This window comes from Astatotilapia calliptera, chromosome 3 (assembly GCF_900246225.1).
Source record: "Astatotilapia calliptera chromosome 3, fAstCal1.2, whole genome shotgun sequence".
In the NCBI taxonomy this organism is placed as follows: domain Eukaryota; kingdom Metazoa; phylum Chordata; class Actinopteri; order Cichliformes; family Cichlidae; genus Astatotilapia; species Astatotilapia calliptera.
Window position 1 is genome coordinate 34674456 of NC_039304.1, and position 18607 is coordinate 34693062.

Here is an 18607-nt window from a genome sequence, read left to right on the forward strand (position 1 = left end):
TTTTTTTTCCTTATATCATTCCACTGGCACTACCCCTTAGTGCTGTCTCTCCATCCCTGTATATTACTTTCCACATACCCAATTCTTATTTATTATGATAAGTCAGTGAGGTTTACCAAATCATCTGCACTTGACTCACACATACAACAGAAACATAACATAATATTTAGTATGGAGAACTTCACTTTGGATGTGCAGAGCATACTATTGAAGGACATATTCAAAGTTCTGCTGAACTGAAAGATTTCAAAGTTCAAATTAAGGGGGAAACATTGAAGTGAACATAGAAAAGACAACAGATCCAAAATTATAAGTCAGAGAGCAAATGTTGTGCTAATCCCTGAACCAGACAGTGAACACTGAAAGTAAAGGGAACTGTCAGGTTGACGGAGTCCTATTGACCCTGGTTAGTCTGTTGGATTTCACAAGCAGCTGACACATACCAGTGGATGAAGATTTCATTCAACTTTGAAGCAGTTTTCCAGTAATTCTGGCAAATCATGAGAGGACTCAGAAGGGAAAACCAGTGGTCTTCTCGCATGGGTGAGGTTTGATGCTGCTTGACTTTAGTCAGGCAGTGGAAGGAAGGCTTTGAGAATGTACTCAATCCCACTGACACATCCTCCGTAGAAGGAGCAGACTCTAGGGATGAGGGTGATGTCTCACCCATCAGGTGGTATTGAGGCAGTTAAACAACTCCTTAGCGGCAAGACTCCTGGGTGGATGACATTTGTCATGAGTGCCTTAAGGCTCTGGATGTTGTGGGGCTGTCTTGGTTTGGACACCTCTGGAACACTGAGCGATAGGTGCCTCTATGCCTCCAAATTGGCAGACTGACAGTGGTTCCCCTCTCTAACAATGGAGACTTTAAGGGGGTTAAACTATTCGGAATCCCTAAGAAGGTCTACATCAGGGTGCTGGAGAGGAGACTCCATCTGGTAGTCCAACCTCAGAGTCACGAGGAAAAATGCTGTTTTTGTCCTGGTCGTGGTTGTAGACCTTTATCATCTCAAGGATATTTAAGGGTGAGTGGAAGCACAACTATGTGCTTCATGGACTTGGGCAAGGTATTCAAGAATGTCTCTCTGAATTCTGTAGGAGGTGTTTCGGAAGTATCACCTCTGTGGATTCTGTACCAGTCGATCATATTGAACAAATGTCAAACTAGTCCTTTATTTTGTTTTTTAACTTCATCAGCTAATAGTATAGTCATAGCTATAGTCAATATTCAAACTGGATCTATAGATTGAAATGTGCGTAGCCTGGTGCAGTTGCAGGCTACCCAAGAAGCATTTTGGGTGCTGGGAAGGTGTTTATGTATTTCCGTTATGCGTCTTCAGATTAACTGCTGTCCGATCATCGCCACTACTGCTGTCAGCCGTGTTCAACCCTGCACTGGCTGCAAACAGACCTGACACACTGAAGCAGATAGGGAAAGAGAAAGGGGGGAAGCGGAATAATGGATAAGCCAGCACACTGACAAAGTGGTGATCCCTACAGCACTGAGTCTGTGTGTGCGTATGCGTGTCTTTGTGTGTATACATTTTTTTTTTTCGTTTTTCGAATTCAAGTGGGTCGACAATCCGTTTTCTCCAGAGATGCATCAATCTAACACAAGGTTGCAGTGTCTTTCTTTGACAATCCCCTCCTTTTACTCCTCTCATCTCCTTTTTCCCCTTTCCTCTCATCACTACTCCCCATCAATCCGCTCATCACAACTGCCCCCTTTCTCTCCCCTTTCAGCCTACCCTCCTCCACCAATTCTCCCCTTCGTTTCTCTTCTCTATTCCCCTGAAATAATCTCCTCACCAATTTTGTCCCCTCTGTTCCTGCTCTGTCCTCAATGGATGAATGGATCAGGTAGAAAGGATGGATGGATAGGACGGGTGATGGATGAATGGCTGGCTGGTTGGGTAGAGGAGTAAAGACAGAGAGAAATTGGACCCCAGGGACTGTAGATGGGTGTACCTGCTGATGGAAGCTTAAAAAGAACATGACACAGGAGAACTTTAAAAAGAAAAAACAGCCTTTCTCCACTCTGCCCGCTCATGTATTTCAGCCGTTTACAACCATGTCTCTCAGTTTTTGTGTTTGAAAGATTTTGTAGTATATTTTTAGGAGTCAAACCTGTCAGCCAGCCAGGCAGTCCTGTAGCAAAACAATTTGATATATGCTTTGTGCTGTGCTGCAGCCATGACACAGCATTTGATAGAATAAATGGGCAAGCATATTAGCTGGGCTTCTTATTCTACCATTTTCATTTATTTTAACACTGTGCTTTTAAATGGTCTTGAAAGGACTTTTGTGCAGATTAAGTAAGTTGCATCAAGAAGAATGTCTAATTTAACTTGCAAGCTGTCTAGAACACCATGGCTAAAGACATACTGTGGTTATGTTATACACATATTATAAGGTCACTGCTATTCTATTTAGTGACAATTTAATAGAGATAGTCAACGCAGATCTTTCTGAAGTATCTCAAAAAAGATATTCTGGAAGATTTTTTTGGGTATATATATTTTTTTACAGTTCCACACCACATGAAGCTATTCAATCTCCTCTCTTGTTAAATTAGCCATTACACTTCAGTCTTTTTCATGAGACGAGACAGTATTATCATAAAATGTTTACCTTCTATTTTTGGTATGCCAGATTCAACTTATGTAGCCATCAATCAAGCAGTTTCAAATTCCTCTCTCCTTTGAGAGAGCAATATTTTTTTTCAGATATCCGATCAACCCAGGCGTCTGTTGAGATTACGCTTCTTTGCCTTTATTGCCACAGTATGTTCACATATTACTCCAGCATATTTTGTAGTTCACCATCATTGGGTTTTCCCTTTCACTCTGTATACTTCAGGCAAAGAAGCCATGCAAATATATAACAGATGGTAACAAGCGGAATGCAGTCAAGTACAACGTTCTCAAATGAGCACTGCTTTTTCTCAATATGGCCTGGTAAAAAATGATTAAAAAGCTTAAGAAACTATTGCAGAATCAGATGGAAAACAATTTGCCAGAAATCGAAAACTTTGCTTCCTCAGTGCTACCCTTAAATGTAATTGTTTTTTGCAACTAATCTGGTATAGTACTGGATATTAAGTCAACATATATTTACTACAATAATCGCCTAAAATTGTCATTGCGATCAGGTTTGGCCTAGGTGCTGAATTGGTTAATCTGTAACCTTTATATAGAGCTATATTAGCCATTATACCTCGTTTCCAGTGTGTAGCTATGCTAAGGTAGCTTTAATAGCTCACTATAGCTTCCTTTTCACTTTACAGATATGCATAAGGATTGATGTTCTCATCTGCAATAAAACTGATTATATATGTATGTGAAAATGTGAAGATTTGTTTTTTTTTATATTAACATAGATAAATAACAAGTACCCTGTAAGATAGCTGACTATACTTCACTCACAGAGCCAATCTGAAACATCATCTGATGAAATGAATCAATTATTTAAATGGATGCAGGCCAAGGTGATGGCTCTGAAAGATCAGGGATGTCTGTGGTGTTCTTCACTGTCATTTGGGAAGAAAGCAACCTTGGCTCAGCAATCTGTCACGTTAGTCCACACCATCAGACTTCTTGCCATGAATTAAACTCCTGCAGACACACTATTAATTTGTTATCGAATTATATATTCAGAAGCTGTCTTAACACATGTGTGTGGCTAAACATGGAGATTAGCTGAAATCAGAGAACAGGTTCATAAATAAATTTCAAAGCTAGATCTTATTCGATCCATGGCGACTAACTATGAAGTTCCAAAGGTGGTGGTGCAAGAAGACCCTTCATTTTATTTTACTTTTGCAAATGCTCAAGGAAAGTGTTTGCTTCTGTGTTAGGTGTTTCCCTGTTTATTTGCTTTCTGTTTTATTTTGAAATCCACACATCTCTGGAGCTTTGTATGTACTTTTACGTGACTTGTCCTTTTTTGCTTTGTCTCCTTGTGCCTGATTGGTTTCAGCTGTATTCCTCATCTGTTACCTCTCCCTTTGTTGTCTTGTGTATATACTGTCTGAGTCTCTCCTTATTCTTTGCTGTGTTGTCCACATTTCTCTGTGTCTCTATTGTGTACCCAGAGATAGCTGCTATTTGGATTTCTTGGCCGTTGTGAAATTCTTTTGGTCTTTTTTTTATGTGAGCTTATGGTAATGCGTTTTAGTTTACTCCCCTGCATTCATGTCTGCAAAACTTCAAGACACACAGTGGTTTAAGACAAAGTCTGTTTGTATCATGTGTGGCCTACAAACTCACTGACGTAGATGATTGTCCCATCAAAACTCTTAATTTCTTACATTTAGTGTCTTTCAGGTCATCTAGGCTTCATTATTTTCCCAACAGATCTATGGTTCTCTGCTATGCCACACATATATCTAGATGGATATAAAGGTTGACTGGAAATGTAAATAAAGAATGGAAATGGAGAAACGTGGTGTTATCCAAAGCTTGGCTCTAAAACTCAATAATTAAAATACTATGTTTGTTATTAAGGAATGTCAAATTTTACTTTTACTTGAGTGACAATAATACAAGATCAATACATTAATGCACTTTGTCTTCTCAGTGTGGAGTAACTCATTCTGTATCCAACCAGATAGACACACACAGCGAGCATCCCACAGTTAGGCTTGTCCAGGTGTCCCACTGAGTCACGGCCTCAGCATGTATATTTTATGGTAACTCTAGGATGCGTGAGTGTGTGGGGGCAGACCGACATCAGGGTTAGATTGTCTAAACTGTGTAAAGTGGTGTCAGTGTCCACATGGAGTTGTGGAAAACATGTCCTAAGCAACATCCATGTTTGTACCATGGAGACAGTTGCTGGGTTGTGGTTCTGTATGTACTGAAAACAATGACAGTCATTTTCTGCAAGCTCAAGTCTGGTTTGACTGCGGATCACTGCTTTGGTCATTAACAGTCAAAGTCACTTCTCTCTCAGTTTTTTCTTAGTCAACTTTGTTCTTAATGGGGACAGTTTTTTCTCTGCCGCTCTTGGCAACCTGTACCTGCTTATTGTGACTGCCAAATTTAGATGGACTGCATTTGAATAATAAATAAAGGAGTTATTGATTGAAACGCCCCGAGTTTAAATAAAGACGTGCTTGATGATGATAAAACTGAAAGGATTTAAACTTTTCTCTCTTTTTTTTCTGTGACTACCTGTGATATTGTCTGAATTTTAAAGTTTTAAGTCTTTTTTATGAGCTCCGCACCTTGAATGCTTCACCCCAATTCCCCTTGCACAGTTCTCAGTGGAGCTTTTCATCAGCTTGACAGGAAGCTGGCATTAGATGGATTTATTCACTTGCTCGTGCACAAAGTCATTCCAGTGATTATATATTTCTTTACAAGAAACTTTGAAAGATGAGAGCAAAAGTGTATCCTTAAAGAAGATTCTATGAGCGCTTATAGGAAGACAAGTACATATCAATGAGAGAATAAAAATACACAGGTAAAGTTTTGAAGGTGAACATGAGTAGATACTTGCAGGATATGATATGAGCGCCTGTATGCTTGAGAACGCTAACTGTCTCGTGAGCCACTTTAATGGGTGTGAAAATATGCCTGTGACCTTTTGAAATAAAGAGCAGAGAATTTGAATTTCTGTGAATGTGACTCTTCATCAGTGAAACAGAGGATTGCTTTAATGCATTATTTAATTTGGAAACTGGTAACAGAGTGGCAACAAAATTCATTCCATCTTTGTGCAAACACTTGGAAGAATTTGCTTTAATCAATATTTATTTTGGAAGAATTCACTGCACTTGAGAGAAACTTTAAATTAGCACGACCTTAAAAGATTTCGCTCATTTCATCTGGGGAAATCTCATCATGTTCATCTGCCACTTTAACTTACAACCCAGGCTGTTTACTGTTTCATACTGTTTAATTTTTATTATTTGAGGGGGAAATCAGGCTGACAGGTAGAAAGGAGGAGGGCAAATTAGAGTAGACAGGGAAGAGGAGAGACGGTGGGTAGAGAGAGAATGAGAAACTGAGGTGCCCCGTGGAGAACAAATGGCTGGTTAGTAATATATGAGGGGCATCAGCTTACACTGAAGGATAAAAAGGCAGTGAGGCAGGAGATACACATCTGTCATCTGCTGTTCGCACACACACATGCACACCCTCATGCACCAGCTGGGAGAGTGTGATGTAACTAGTGACTATTGTTCCATCGCTCAATCCTCTTTTCTCGGTTGCTAACCTGAAATCCACCCTAGAAAAAAGCTTCAGAGGGGTAAAAGGCATGGACATCGTGGCCCGTCGCCTTCTCGACAACAACGGCAAAATCGGAAAATGCTTAAACTTCGTGAAACTCTAAATTATGTGTAAGAGCAGTTGTATTGGACTAGGTCGCTTACTCTTTAAGTGTCCAGATAATTATGCTGGCCATTGCTGCACAAGTGACTTGCAATCAAAACACATACAGTTTATGAATATGTCTAGACACATCATTTGGTTTGAGGGAGAAAATATTTTCTGAGTTAACTAATGAAACATTCAAAGCCTGCCTGGAAGCCATGACACAGCTTGACATCCAGGGAAATATGTGTATTTTTCAAGAAATGAACAGGACTGTGGATGATGTAGGCATAAAAAATATTTGGGTTACAGAAGATTATTCTTCTGTGTCAAAGTCTTTTGCTTTAAATATCTAGCTATCTAACCCATAAAAGTAATATTATACACTATTACTTGTGTGCAGTAAAGGAAGATTTTTTTCATTTCCCATGAAATATTGAAAAAAATGGGAAAATAAAGCAGCAATTGTGTTTTATCAATATGGTATAGAGAGATGATGAATTTAAATTTAACTAACATATGAACCCAGAACAACTTCATTGTATCTTAAGATTGAGTTTCATACCACTTTTATATCATTTTCTTTGAAGTTGATGAATTGAAAGTCCACAAATTTAATGTAGTAATTTTGGCTCAGGAGAAAGAGAGATTTATGTATCTCACAGAGTTTAAGTGTGTGCATGACAGTTACAAACCACTAAGTCAGAGCAACCTATATCTTGCAGAAGCAACCTACTGATTTGGAAAATGACAAGCTGGCTCTGGTATTTGATAAGGCTGTTTCACTTTACACACTGTGCTCTGAAACCCATGTTTTCTGTGGCGTCATGCAGTAATTGTTTTTCACTGAGTTGAGCAGTGAGCATTTACATATGCTTTGACAGCTTATTTAAGTGCAAAAAAACACAAGCATTGTGCTGTATTGCTAGTGATGTATAAATGGCTTTACCTTCCTAAGGAGTAAAAATGAATAAATAAAGCTTTTTTTGAAACTTTACTATTTCAATATACTAAACTCTAGAGTGATGTCACTTCCAGCACCGACATCCTCCTCCTGAGACAAATGGAATGCGGCAACAGTACATATGAAGACCATTAGCAGACTCAAAAAATTGTGTAAATTTATGTTGAGTTAGCCACACACCATAAAATATGAGCCATTTGCTCAAGCTACCAGTCTGCGTAGGGTGTACTGCTTTCTATATTGAAGAACACATAGATGGTAGTGGTAGTTGGATGAGACAGCTTGGGAGTCAGTACCACAACAACAGTAACCATCTACTAGTACTAAACTAGCTAGGCTAACTTGATATTAGCATTCCAATGCTAGGGATTAGCAATCATTTTACTGTAACCGCAAATGGTAATAAATGTAATTGTGAATACTGAAACTTGTGTTTCTGCTCTGTTTCAGCTAGCATGTTCTCTTTCTATTTCTGAATGTTTGTGAGGTCGTGCATAATTATTTACTGGTTTTGTTCTGGGGCTCTGTGGAAATACCAGAGATAGCTGGTGATGCTAACATTTCACCTTTGTCTTTAATCTGCCATTAGCAAAGCAAAAAAAAAAGAAGAGCAACAGTTATTTACTATGCCAACTTATTTAAAGCACACATGAAAGAGATTGAGAAAGAAAAGTGATTGAGTATTTCGATCTTTATATATTCTTTCATTTTATGTTCATCTTTTCATTTCAAAGTCATCTCAGTTTGCAACGTTTTTCCTTCACCTCTTCCACAGGATTTAGTCAGCTTAATATAAAAATTAGTTAAACACATTATTGTAACATCATCTAAACTGAACATTTGCTACATACTTTTTTAATTAAAACGTAAGTGGCGGCACATGTGTGCGCTATGTGTTAGTGCTGCTCCAATATAATAGTACAAGTTAATCCAATGTATTCAGTTTCAGTTACTTTAGAAAGGAAATAAAGTTAGAATATTAGGTTTACCATGCTAAATTTATTTAATTTCAGCATTTCAATTTTTAGTTTACCTTAATATCCTGCTGTAGGTAGTCTGCCGACACGGAACATGATTGATTATTAATTGCTTAATTGTGCCATGCAGTGTGGCTGTCTGAGAGCATCTGTGTTGTTGTGTTTTTGCATTCATTTATTAAGGTTTAATATGTTTCTGTTTCCTAAAGCTATTAAGACTTTGAGATTATCACCTGTACCATGACCAGATTCCGTTTTTGAGGAACTATAGAGTAAGACAGTTTGAGTAGGCCTCAATCTATTAAGTAGGTCTTGAATAGATTTTTTCTTGAGTGAGTGATGTGGTTGGATTTTTACAGTATGGACAAAGAAAACGTTCATGACAAACTGGAAATCTGATATTTTTAGCAGAAAGATGCGCTAATATGAACTATTTGTGTTAACAGGCAAATAGTTCCCATTTGGGAGCTTCATTCTACATGAAAATACAACACACCACATCACCGACTTCTGATATAATCGCTGATGTCACACAGTTGTAATGCTTTATCCTGGAGAGGTAGAGCAAGAGGGTACGAGAGAGAGAAAGTGTGATCATTGTTCCATGAAGTCTATTTTCTAGGTGAGCAGATATCCATCTTCCACCCTTCCTCTGGGACTTTCCCAACCATCCTCGAGAGCTGTACAGTAATATCGGCTTGTCAGGTGAATGTGGGTGTTCTTTTTTTTTTCACTGTATCTCACAAGAACAGGGAAATAGATGAAAGAGAATGTTTGAATGTCGGTGCTCTTTTCCCTCTGAATGAGACAGTTTTTAGCTTCTGGCCAGTTTTGAAATAATTTCTTCTCGTAGTAATACAGTAAATTGTGGGTGATGGCTCTGAGAGATGTTGGAAAAGCTCAGAAAGATTGGCAGAAATTGGCTATCATCTTCAAATCTTTGAACCTGCTTACTGCATTTCATGTTTGACGCCCTTGTCTTTACCTTTTGTCTTTGTTCTGATAGTTAATTCTGATCTTAAGTGAAAATTTTCTCCTAATTTCTCTTTCTTCTTCTCCTCTGTTCACTGCTACCTTTCTTTTCCCCTCTCTCTCCTTCCTGGTGCGGTGGGGCTGGCTCTTGATGCAGACTGGCAATATGAGGGTGAGAACATTCCTCCTTTTTCTTTCTCTGTTAACTGTGTGTTCAGTCACTGTGCTAGTTTATTAACCCCTGCCAACCTTACAGAGATGGTTATAGTGGGCTACGTCTGTCAGTCTCTGTACTGTCAGTTCTTGCCTTTCTTACTCCACCTCACCTTATTTATACACCTTTCATTCCCGCGATATAATTCGGCTGGGCTACAGAATCATTTCCTCTCTCTGTAAAAAGAAAAATGAGGTCATAAGCAACAGTTTATGTCTGCCAAGCTTTCCTTTTCAATCTCTGTGGAGTTGCCCTTAGACCTTTTCTTACACATGGTACTGCAACCCTGTAAAAAGAAAAGAAAAAAGATCTGTCCTCTAAGTACTACATAGTACTTAGAGGACCATTTAAAATGAAATTGAATAATGAAACTCAATATTCAGTAATGTATTAATGGTACCTTTTCATGTTTCTTTTTTCTCTGTTTTTCTATCCAGAATGCAAACTTTCCCGCTCGGGTCCTCCTGCTACCATAGTTGCCATCGATGAAGAAAGCCCCAACGGTAAAGTATTATTTTCTTTCTTGCTTAATGCTTCATAGGAGATTTTAAAAATGGTCTAAACTCAAGATGTGATGGGCGACCACTTCAGTATGATTACTACCTTTTAGCGTATGTTAGACAAACACTGTTTGAAAATCTTGACCTTTAAAAGACGCTGATTGGAATAGCATGTGGTGTGCCCTCATTAAAATATTCTGTGCCAACTGGGTCATAGTTGAAGCCTCATCTAATTTGAACTAATGAAAGGTTCTAACTGCTATTGTGTTTTTCTATATGTGCTGTTTCGATCTGGTCACAGTAACTTCTTGGCGTTTTTACTAGTTGCCTGGCAACTTGGAAGTGATAACAAGATCTTGGTTTTGAGGTGAAATGTGTTAATTATTAAGGTTTGAAGTTCCTTGCTGGTCGATTTCATTACCTTTGTTTGACTGTCTCCAGACAAAGCTTCACATTAAACCAACAGCTAAGGAAGAGGTGCATTTCACTTGATTGAAGCTATATTAAGGTTTAGGAAAATCTTGTGTTTACAGGCTGTATTATGATGACTTCGTCAGTATTTTTAGAGTTTATAACTAATTGTGTTTCCGGTTATGTGGATATCTCTTCTCTTCTCTTCTCTTCTCTGTGTTTTTGTCTCCAGCTCAAATTATTTAAGGGCTTTATGGCTCATTAGTGGACCCTGGTTCAACATCTGTGCCATTTAGACCAAAGGGATGTAAACAAACACACATTCCTAGAGTCTGCTTCGGTTGGTATATCTAGCATCATGAATTTTTGTGTAGTACAGAGCAGATTATGTGTTGAGGGACCACACATTTCAATGGATTAATCTATTCCCTGCTTAAGTCAAGTAGATCAAAGCAAATGCATTTGCAAATAAAGGTAAATTATGGATAGACAAGTTGATCTGTATTGTTAAATTGCTCTCGTATCTCCAGCCTTTAGATTACTGCTTGGGGGAGGATATTTGCTATGTCTGGTTTTTCACAAAGTTTTAAAGTGTGAGACCTGATTATAGTAATCCTAACTGACGTGAACAGAGATTAGCATAGCAGAACCAAACACAGAGGAGAGCAATGTTTTCCATAAACCCAGCTGGCATCGCTAGCTGTTAATGGCTTAATGCATCACACAAAGCTACCTACCTTTTATTTTCCTGGTGCTTTTGGTAATCAGCCTGGAAGTGTTAATTTCATGTAGGGCTTCCAATTAACACTTATATCTTTTACGAGTGAAACGTCGCTAATGTTCTTTTTATTTTTGTTGTTGTTTAAAGATAAAAATTTGTTTTAATCTGAGAAAACATTTAATCATAAAATCATAAATGCTATAAATCACCAATCAAACAAGCGTGCTGTTATTTAAAAAAAAGATTTTAGTGGGACATCTACAAAGTACTAAAGAGATCCATTTTCAGCAAAAATCACTTTCGTGAAAATTGTTACCTAATACATGTTCGTTATGTTGAAAGGTTGATTGACCACAGGAAAAACAGTTTTTCCAATTATATTAGCATAAGTGAAGGCTGCTCTGCTGATTAAAGAAGCAAATAAATTAGGCTAGAGAAAATTGAAAAACTTGTGAGTCCAAAAACAGTGAATATTACTAATCAGACAAAGAAAAAGATAAAGTGGGAGACCACACGCAAGAGCAAGAAGACGAGTACAGAGCCTTTAGTTTGTGAAAAATACGCCTCACTGGTCCTCTGCTGCCAACTTCATTAAATGCACAAAACACCGGGCTCAGTGTCAACAGAGAATAGGGGACTCCAGGGTGTTGGTCTTTGGTCTGAGAAAAAGAGACTGGTTGATAAAATGAAAAGATAAGTAGATAACTCGACATTGAAATTCAAGCTTGGATTTGTCAGGCGAGTAAACACTAGCAGTTTCATCACATCAGAAGTTAAAAGCACAATATTGAGCATTATTATTGTGTATAATTAGTTTTCAGTTTTATTTACACATTTTCATTCTGTTTTCATTCAAGCAGCTGGTGGAATCCAGATGTTGACATCTGTATTTCTTTTTCTGTGCGGCGCCTCGCAACCTTGTTGCAGCTTTTCTCGATTGCTCTGCTGTCCCTGTTTAAATCTCAGAACTCATCAGAGACAGTTTGTACTTTTGTCAGTCAGAACTACAGATTTATCAGCTTCACTGCATTAGTGTTTTCAATCAAATCACTTCAGACCTTTTTTCAGATATGTATGAAAGAGCCTGATAAGTCACACACTGTCAGTAGCAGCACTGAAGCTGTCCTTCCAAAAGCAAATATAAACAACACATTGTAAGAAGAGTTGAAATAAATAGACACACATGAGGGTTTTTTTTATATTTGAATGTGATTTCTTTGTCTTTTTTGGACAATAGTTTGTAAAGCTTTGAGGTGGTTCGGTGAGAAAATCCCAACAGTGTCCGAAATACTCAAACCAGCACGTATATCACCAGCAACCGTGCCGCATGTAAAGTAACTTAAAAACCTTTATTCCCTATTCTGATGCTCAGTTTGAACCTCAGCAGGTCATCTTTACCATGTCTTCATTCCTAAATGTGTTGAGTTGCTACCATGTGATTGGCTGATTAGATATTTGCATTAAGGAGCAGTTGCCTAATAAAGTAGTGTGGTTTTACTGTACTATACAGTAGCATCGTGTGAGTAATGTTCTCGGTTCTTATGAGGTTTGTTTTCTGACAGAAAAGATAACACAACATGATATGTGTTGCTTTTCTCAGTTTCAGTATTTCTATCATGTAAAATTCACTTAAATCCCTCACATTTTACTTTTGGGTCTGAACACTTCTGAACATTTACTAAAAAATGAAATGTCTAAACATTAGATACAATCACCCTTAACAGATTTAGTGTTGATAGTTGGGGGGAAAGGATTGTTAGGGATAGTAACCAATTACCAAACAAATTACTACCCTTTAATTTTTTTTTAAGATTTCACACAATGTCTCTTAACTACTAAATAGTTTGTTTGAATTAAATATATCATAGGTAATAGCTTGGCCACATTGTTTAACATTGTGTGATTCATTTGTCGGTGCAGTAATTGTGTACATATTGAATATCCAAGTGTGTGCCTGTTTAAGCCGTAATCTTCCTAACGGGGCTGGTGAAGAATAATTTAGCCTTGGAATGGTTTGTATGCATTGTGGCTTGTATTGCTCTACAACTGTGAAATAGTGTTACAGATTTAATAGAGGTTGTTGCTTTAGGGTGATTATCTCGGGTTGGTGTTAGCAAACGAGAGAGAGTCGAAGAAAGACAAGAGAAAAGAGAGGGAGACTAACAAGTTGGAAAATGTTTGCTCAATTTTTGCATTTAATAGTATCTAATCAGCTTTGCTTACTGCTATTTCTAATATTAATGTAAATATACTGAGGTTTGTTAATCTAGCTTGCACTGATAATAACGTAGCTGCAAGCTAAATAAAACCGTTATTAGTCTGCACTTTCAGAAAAAGTTGCTAGACATTATAGTTATGCCTGTAGGTTTTTGGAAAGAGGCACATCAGGATGTGATTAAAGTACAGACAAAAGTATTGGATTAACTGTTTAGTAGTTACCGCTGTTTTAACAGTCTCCAATTTTCATTTTAAATAAAAGATTGTTTTTAATAGTTGATGAAAATCCTTTGCAGTCAATGACTGCCTGAAGTCTTGAACCCAAAGACATCACCAAATGCTGTGTTTACTTCCTTGAGATACTCTGCTAGGCCTTTACTATAGCCCCCTGTTGTTGCTGCTCATTTGTGCATCTGTTCTCTCTGCCTTCAGTTTTGTCCTCAGTAACTAAAAAGCATGCACATGCACAAAAATGCACAGTTGTATTGAACTCCAGTAACCAACTTGGTTATTGAAGAATATACCATTCATTTGCCTGGAGAAAATTATATGTTGCTTTTATATGTGCTTTGGGTCATTATCATTGAAAATCAAATGGAAGTGGCTGAGTGTGAGCAGAGTACAGCCCTATACACTTCAGAATTCATCCTGCAACTTCAGTCGGCAGCCACATCGTCAAACACCTGTGACCACTTTAGCCACCCTTTAAGTTTTCCCTTTCCCTGATTTAAATTTTTTTAACATCCTGTCCAACATGTCTGCTATAACCTTCCTCTGGACATGTCTAAACTACATTAGTCTTGTCACTCTTACATTGTCTCCACACTGCTCAAACTGAGCTGTCCTTCTCTAATCCCTTCTCGTCACTCCTAACACGAATCTTATCATCTTCAACTCTGTCACCTCCAGCTTGGCTGCAGACACCTGACACTTGTCTGCACCCACTACACCCTGCCCGCACTCTTTTCGTCACCTTTCTTGTGCTGGCCCCAGGTGTTTAAACTTGTCTACCTTTCACCTACCACCTTACATCTTTACCATTTCATCTGCTTTCCTCATATTCACACACATGCCTTCTGTCTTGCTTCTGCTGACCTTCATTCCTCTTCTCTCCAGAGCATACCTCCACCTCTCCAGACTCTCTTCCACCTGCTCCCTACTCTCACTATAGATCACAATATTATTTACAAATATCACAGCCCACGGAGAATCCCGGACAAATTGACCTCATCTGTCAATTTGTCCATCAACAATGCAAACATGAAGGGGCTCAGAACCAATTAATGATTTAATCCCCCCACCTTGAACCCAATCTCAATCAATCAATCAAGTCTTTATTCGCCACATGCAGGTTGCCCTGCAGTGAAATGTGTCCTTCGCCCTGCTTCCAGCCAACCCAGGTGGCCTTGCATAGAATGGGAAACTTCTCCGTGATGTAATCCAATGTACGCTCAGAGGTCTTATTCTGAGTATTCACAGCAGCCGTAAGCTTCTCCAAGATCTTAACCATGCTGCACTCAGTCAGCCCATTCTGAGAAGTCGTGCCTACTACTTCATTCATGTCCTGCACCAACCTCGCATGCTTTTCTGCATATCCTTGGTAGCATTGATTTCAAGCTCTAGTCAGCTGATGAAAATCCTTGTCTCCTTCCTTAGTGCCTAGCCTCATGTACAACACGCATTACAAGCTTTTTCCTTTGCCACCTCTCTCTTTGCAGTATAGCTAGCCTCCCAATACTCCTCTCTACTCTCTTCATCTCCCTGACTATCCCACTTTTTTTAAATTAACTGCTTCCTTTGAATAACTTCCCAGTACTTCCCCATTCCACCACAGATCTCCTCGTCTTCTTTCCTCTGTCCAGAGGATATGAAGACAGTCTCTTAGCAGTTTTTCTCACAACTGCAGCTATACACTTCCATTCATATTGTAACTCTTCCCTGTGCCACCGAGAGCCCATCTTAAGTCTTCCCTGAACTCTGCAACATTCTTCGACCTTATCCTCCACCATCTAATCCTTGCCTCTGCCTTCACTCAGTTCCTCTTCTTGATTTGCAAACTACCATTCGATTCTCCCCTGACACCACTTTGCAGTTTCCTATCTCTCCTTCCCACAAGATATAGTCCTCCTGTGTGCAGCTTCTCCCACTCTTATGTCACCTTATGTTCCTCCCTCTTTTTGAAGTATACATTAACCACAGCCATTTTTGCAAAACTCATCACCATCTGTCCTTTCTGCATTTCTCTCCTTAACCTACCCAAGACCTCCTCGTCACCTCTGTTCCCTTCACATGCATGTCCACTCAAGTCTGTTCCTTCATCCAACTTACTCCAGAATTCCTTTCTCTTCTGACATCCACATTGGAGGCAATACAACATCACCACATTCAACATAACCACTTCCTACAATATGTTCACCTCCACAACACGACTAACGCACTCTTCCTTCAAGATTACTTCCATTTCATTACGTTTCCTTCCTACGGTAGAAAAGTTTGAATCCATCTTTCATGCTCCTAGCCTTGACTCCCTTCCACCTGGTGTCCTGCACACACAGCACATCTAGTTTCTTTCCTATCAGCCAGCTCTAACCCTTAACTAGTTACAGTCTCTACACTTAAATTCCCTATACTCTCATCTCTACATTTATACCTTTTTATTCTTTCTCGTACCCTCTGAATACTCCTTCCAAATCTCCTCTTCCTCTGTCTTCACCTTTATGCAATTCTTCCCATTTATCCAGACTTGGGACCAGCACTAGGAGTACACTCAGTGGCGTGTCTAGAAAATTTTTGTTGGGGGGGCCAGGTAGGGGCACAGATTTGGAGAAGGGTGGCAGATGTAATTGGCAGATAATGTTTAAAAAAAATTCTACCAACCGTTAACCATAATTCAATAATCCTATAAACCTAATAACCGAATGCGCTTTTAACTCTTATTAGAATGAGATTTTAACCACTACGGTGCAAAGTTTTTAGATTCTGTGTTGATAAAGTACAAGAGATACAATCAGTGCTTTGTCAATGTTTACTCAGTATTCAAGGAATATTTGCATAGTATTTTTACTGACATATAGTGCACATATGTTTTGAGCAAAAACATTTTTGAATATTAAAATACGAACATTTGTAACAAACAATTGACAAATTAGCCAGTTCCAATGTAAAACTTTATCTGCCTGTTAAAAAAGAAGATCATCTTCTCACAAACTGGTGTTTGATTGTGAAACAGGAAAAAAGTGGGGAAACAACTGAAAAGACTAACATTTGAATAAAACCTGAAAGCAAGTAAATACTTTCTATGCTGCCTTATGGTAAACTTTGGTAATATTGATCAAGAGCAACACTGGCTGATGATGAAATACAGTCAGCTGGCATGGTGACACTGCCAGTATAACCTGCAGGGCTGGACTGGGACAGAAAATCGGGCATTTTGACTACAGACCGACCCACCAGGTGTTAAAGCCATAAAGACTTTGAATGAAAACAAATGCTGTTGTGACAGTGATGTACAGTCTTGTTGGTATATGTATGATTTCTATACATTTTACATCAGATAAAAACTTTGGTTGTACGATTTAGATAATTATTTAATAAAAGCTAGGTATTTTAAATGAGAATAAGACAGAAAAGTATTTCTTTGTGCCCCCCTTTCCCTGTTAAAGCCCTACCTGCCCCCTGGCAAAACTTTGCTAGACCCGCCCCTGCACAGTTACCAGCTGTCAGCTACATAGAAAAGGATCCTGGTGTTATTTGTCTCTCAGAAACAGTTCATAACTTCCCTTCAACTCATTCCTGTCACCTAAAAGGTAAACCTGTTTCTCCATCACAGCTCTGATGATTCAGTAAGGACATCTCCTGGTTTCATCTTCATGTTTCCCTCTCACCACATATCCAAACTGATATCATGACCAGCAGCTTTTACAGCTGTGGCTCCAGCAAACATCAGCTGATACTAGAAATTAATATTAAATAAATTCTAACAACAGCTGATCAAGCTTAAACGTGCTGCTGTTTTTTAGCGCGACATCCGCTGGTTTCCTCTTTCTGGCGCAAAGTGGGCGATAAACAAACAAGAGAGAAAAGCCGATCAGCTGATCATTGATCAGTTTCATGATTGAAGTAGCAACAGGAGAGGGAGGGGAGAGAATGAGAGAAGAAGAGGCAGCTGTGCAGCATAACGACAGAATAAATCCAGCTTTGTGTCTTTTTTTCATTATAGCTAAAGTTCGGGACAAACTTCGTCTCTTCTCAGCTCAATACGAAACACGTAATATTTTCTCTGAATGAGGGACCATTCCATTTTTTTCAAGGAGCCGTTGGCAACTCTACTAACCTTATGAATAAAATAAAGTTCACTATCAGTAACATCATAGCACCCACCCAGCTGTATAGAAACTCCGTCAAGCTGGCTAGAACGCAGTACGAGTTATTGCAACTGAGGGTAAAAAGTCAGCACAACGAAAATAAACTCCACCTAAACTTAGTTTATATCTGACCCAGATAGACTGCAGGTCATAACTTCTTACCTGAAGTTCAGTTCACCTGACACTCGGACTGGCGGCTGCCTCGGGGCTCTCCTCCTGCCTCCCCTTCCCTCATCCACCTGCTGGCCTCTGTGGAAGCTCCGCCATAGCCACCACCAAACAACGGAGTTATTTCTACACATCGACCTGCATCTGGCCAATCCACCACCTCTCATTGTTCATGCCATTACAAAAAAAATAAAAAATAAGTCACCGGGCATATGCCGGTATGCCCGATGGCCAGTCCAGCTATGTTAACCTGCAACCAAATCTGCAGCTCCATACAGCAATGTTACGACTTAGATTATATCTTATAACTCATAACTCTTATGTTAGCTGCCCTCAGTAGCATACTGTCTGAAATATTCGACGGCTGCAATAATTCTTTACGTGTTATTTTTTCCTTGGGATTCTAATTTCACCGAAGTTTACTAAACTCAACAAACTTAATATTACTTACCGGGACATTTATTCTGTCATTTTCTTTCACCGAAAAATTGTTTCCTGCAGTGCTGTCTTTCGTGCTTGGCTCTCCTACCTTTGCTAACATGATGCACATTGCGCAGAAGCCGATGCTGCATTCACTTACACTCGGATATCTGAGCTTCACCGTGAAAACATAATCGGACATTTGATATTTGATTGAATTTTATTGTTTTGCCTTTGGGGTGGCACCTGGGGTGGCCAGTCTGGTTGGGGGGGTGGCCTGTGCCCCCCCAGGCCACCCCGCTGGACACGCCACTGAGTACACTGGCTTCTGGCCCCCTTGGGACTCGGTTTAGCCCAAC

General features: G+C 39.1%; 1 protein-coding gene across 5 annotated transcripts in view; it reads left to right on the top strand.

The window, feature by feature from the left end:
- The window catches only part of LOC113019379 (protocadherin-15-like), a 248355-nt gene that overhangs the window by 53443 nt on the left and 176305 nt on the right, over window positions 1-18607 (top strand). For all 5 annotated transcript variants that reach the window (XM_026163064.1, XM_026163065.1, XM_026163062.1 and 2 more), the window contains exons 3-4: window positions 9391-9405; window positions 9885-9950. In XM_026163064.1, coding sequence (XP_026018849.1) covers window positions 9391-9405; window positions 9885-9950 — 81 coding nt within the window. The remainder of the gene's footprint in view (window positions 1-9390; window positions 9406-9884; window positions 9951-18607) is intronic.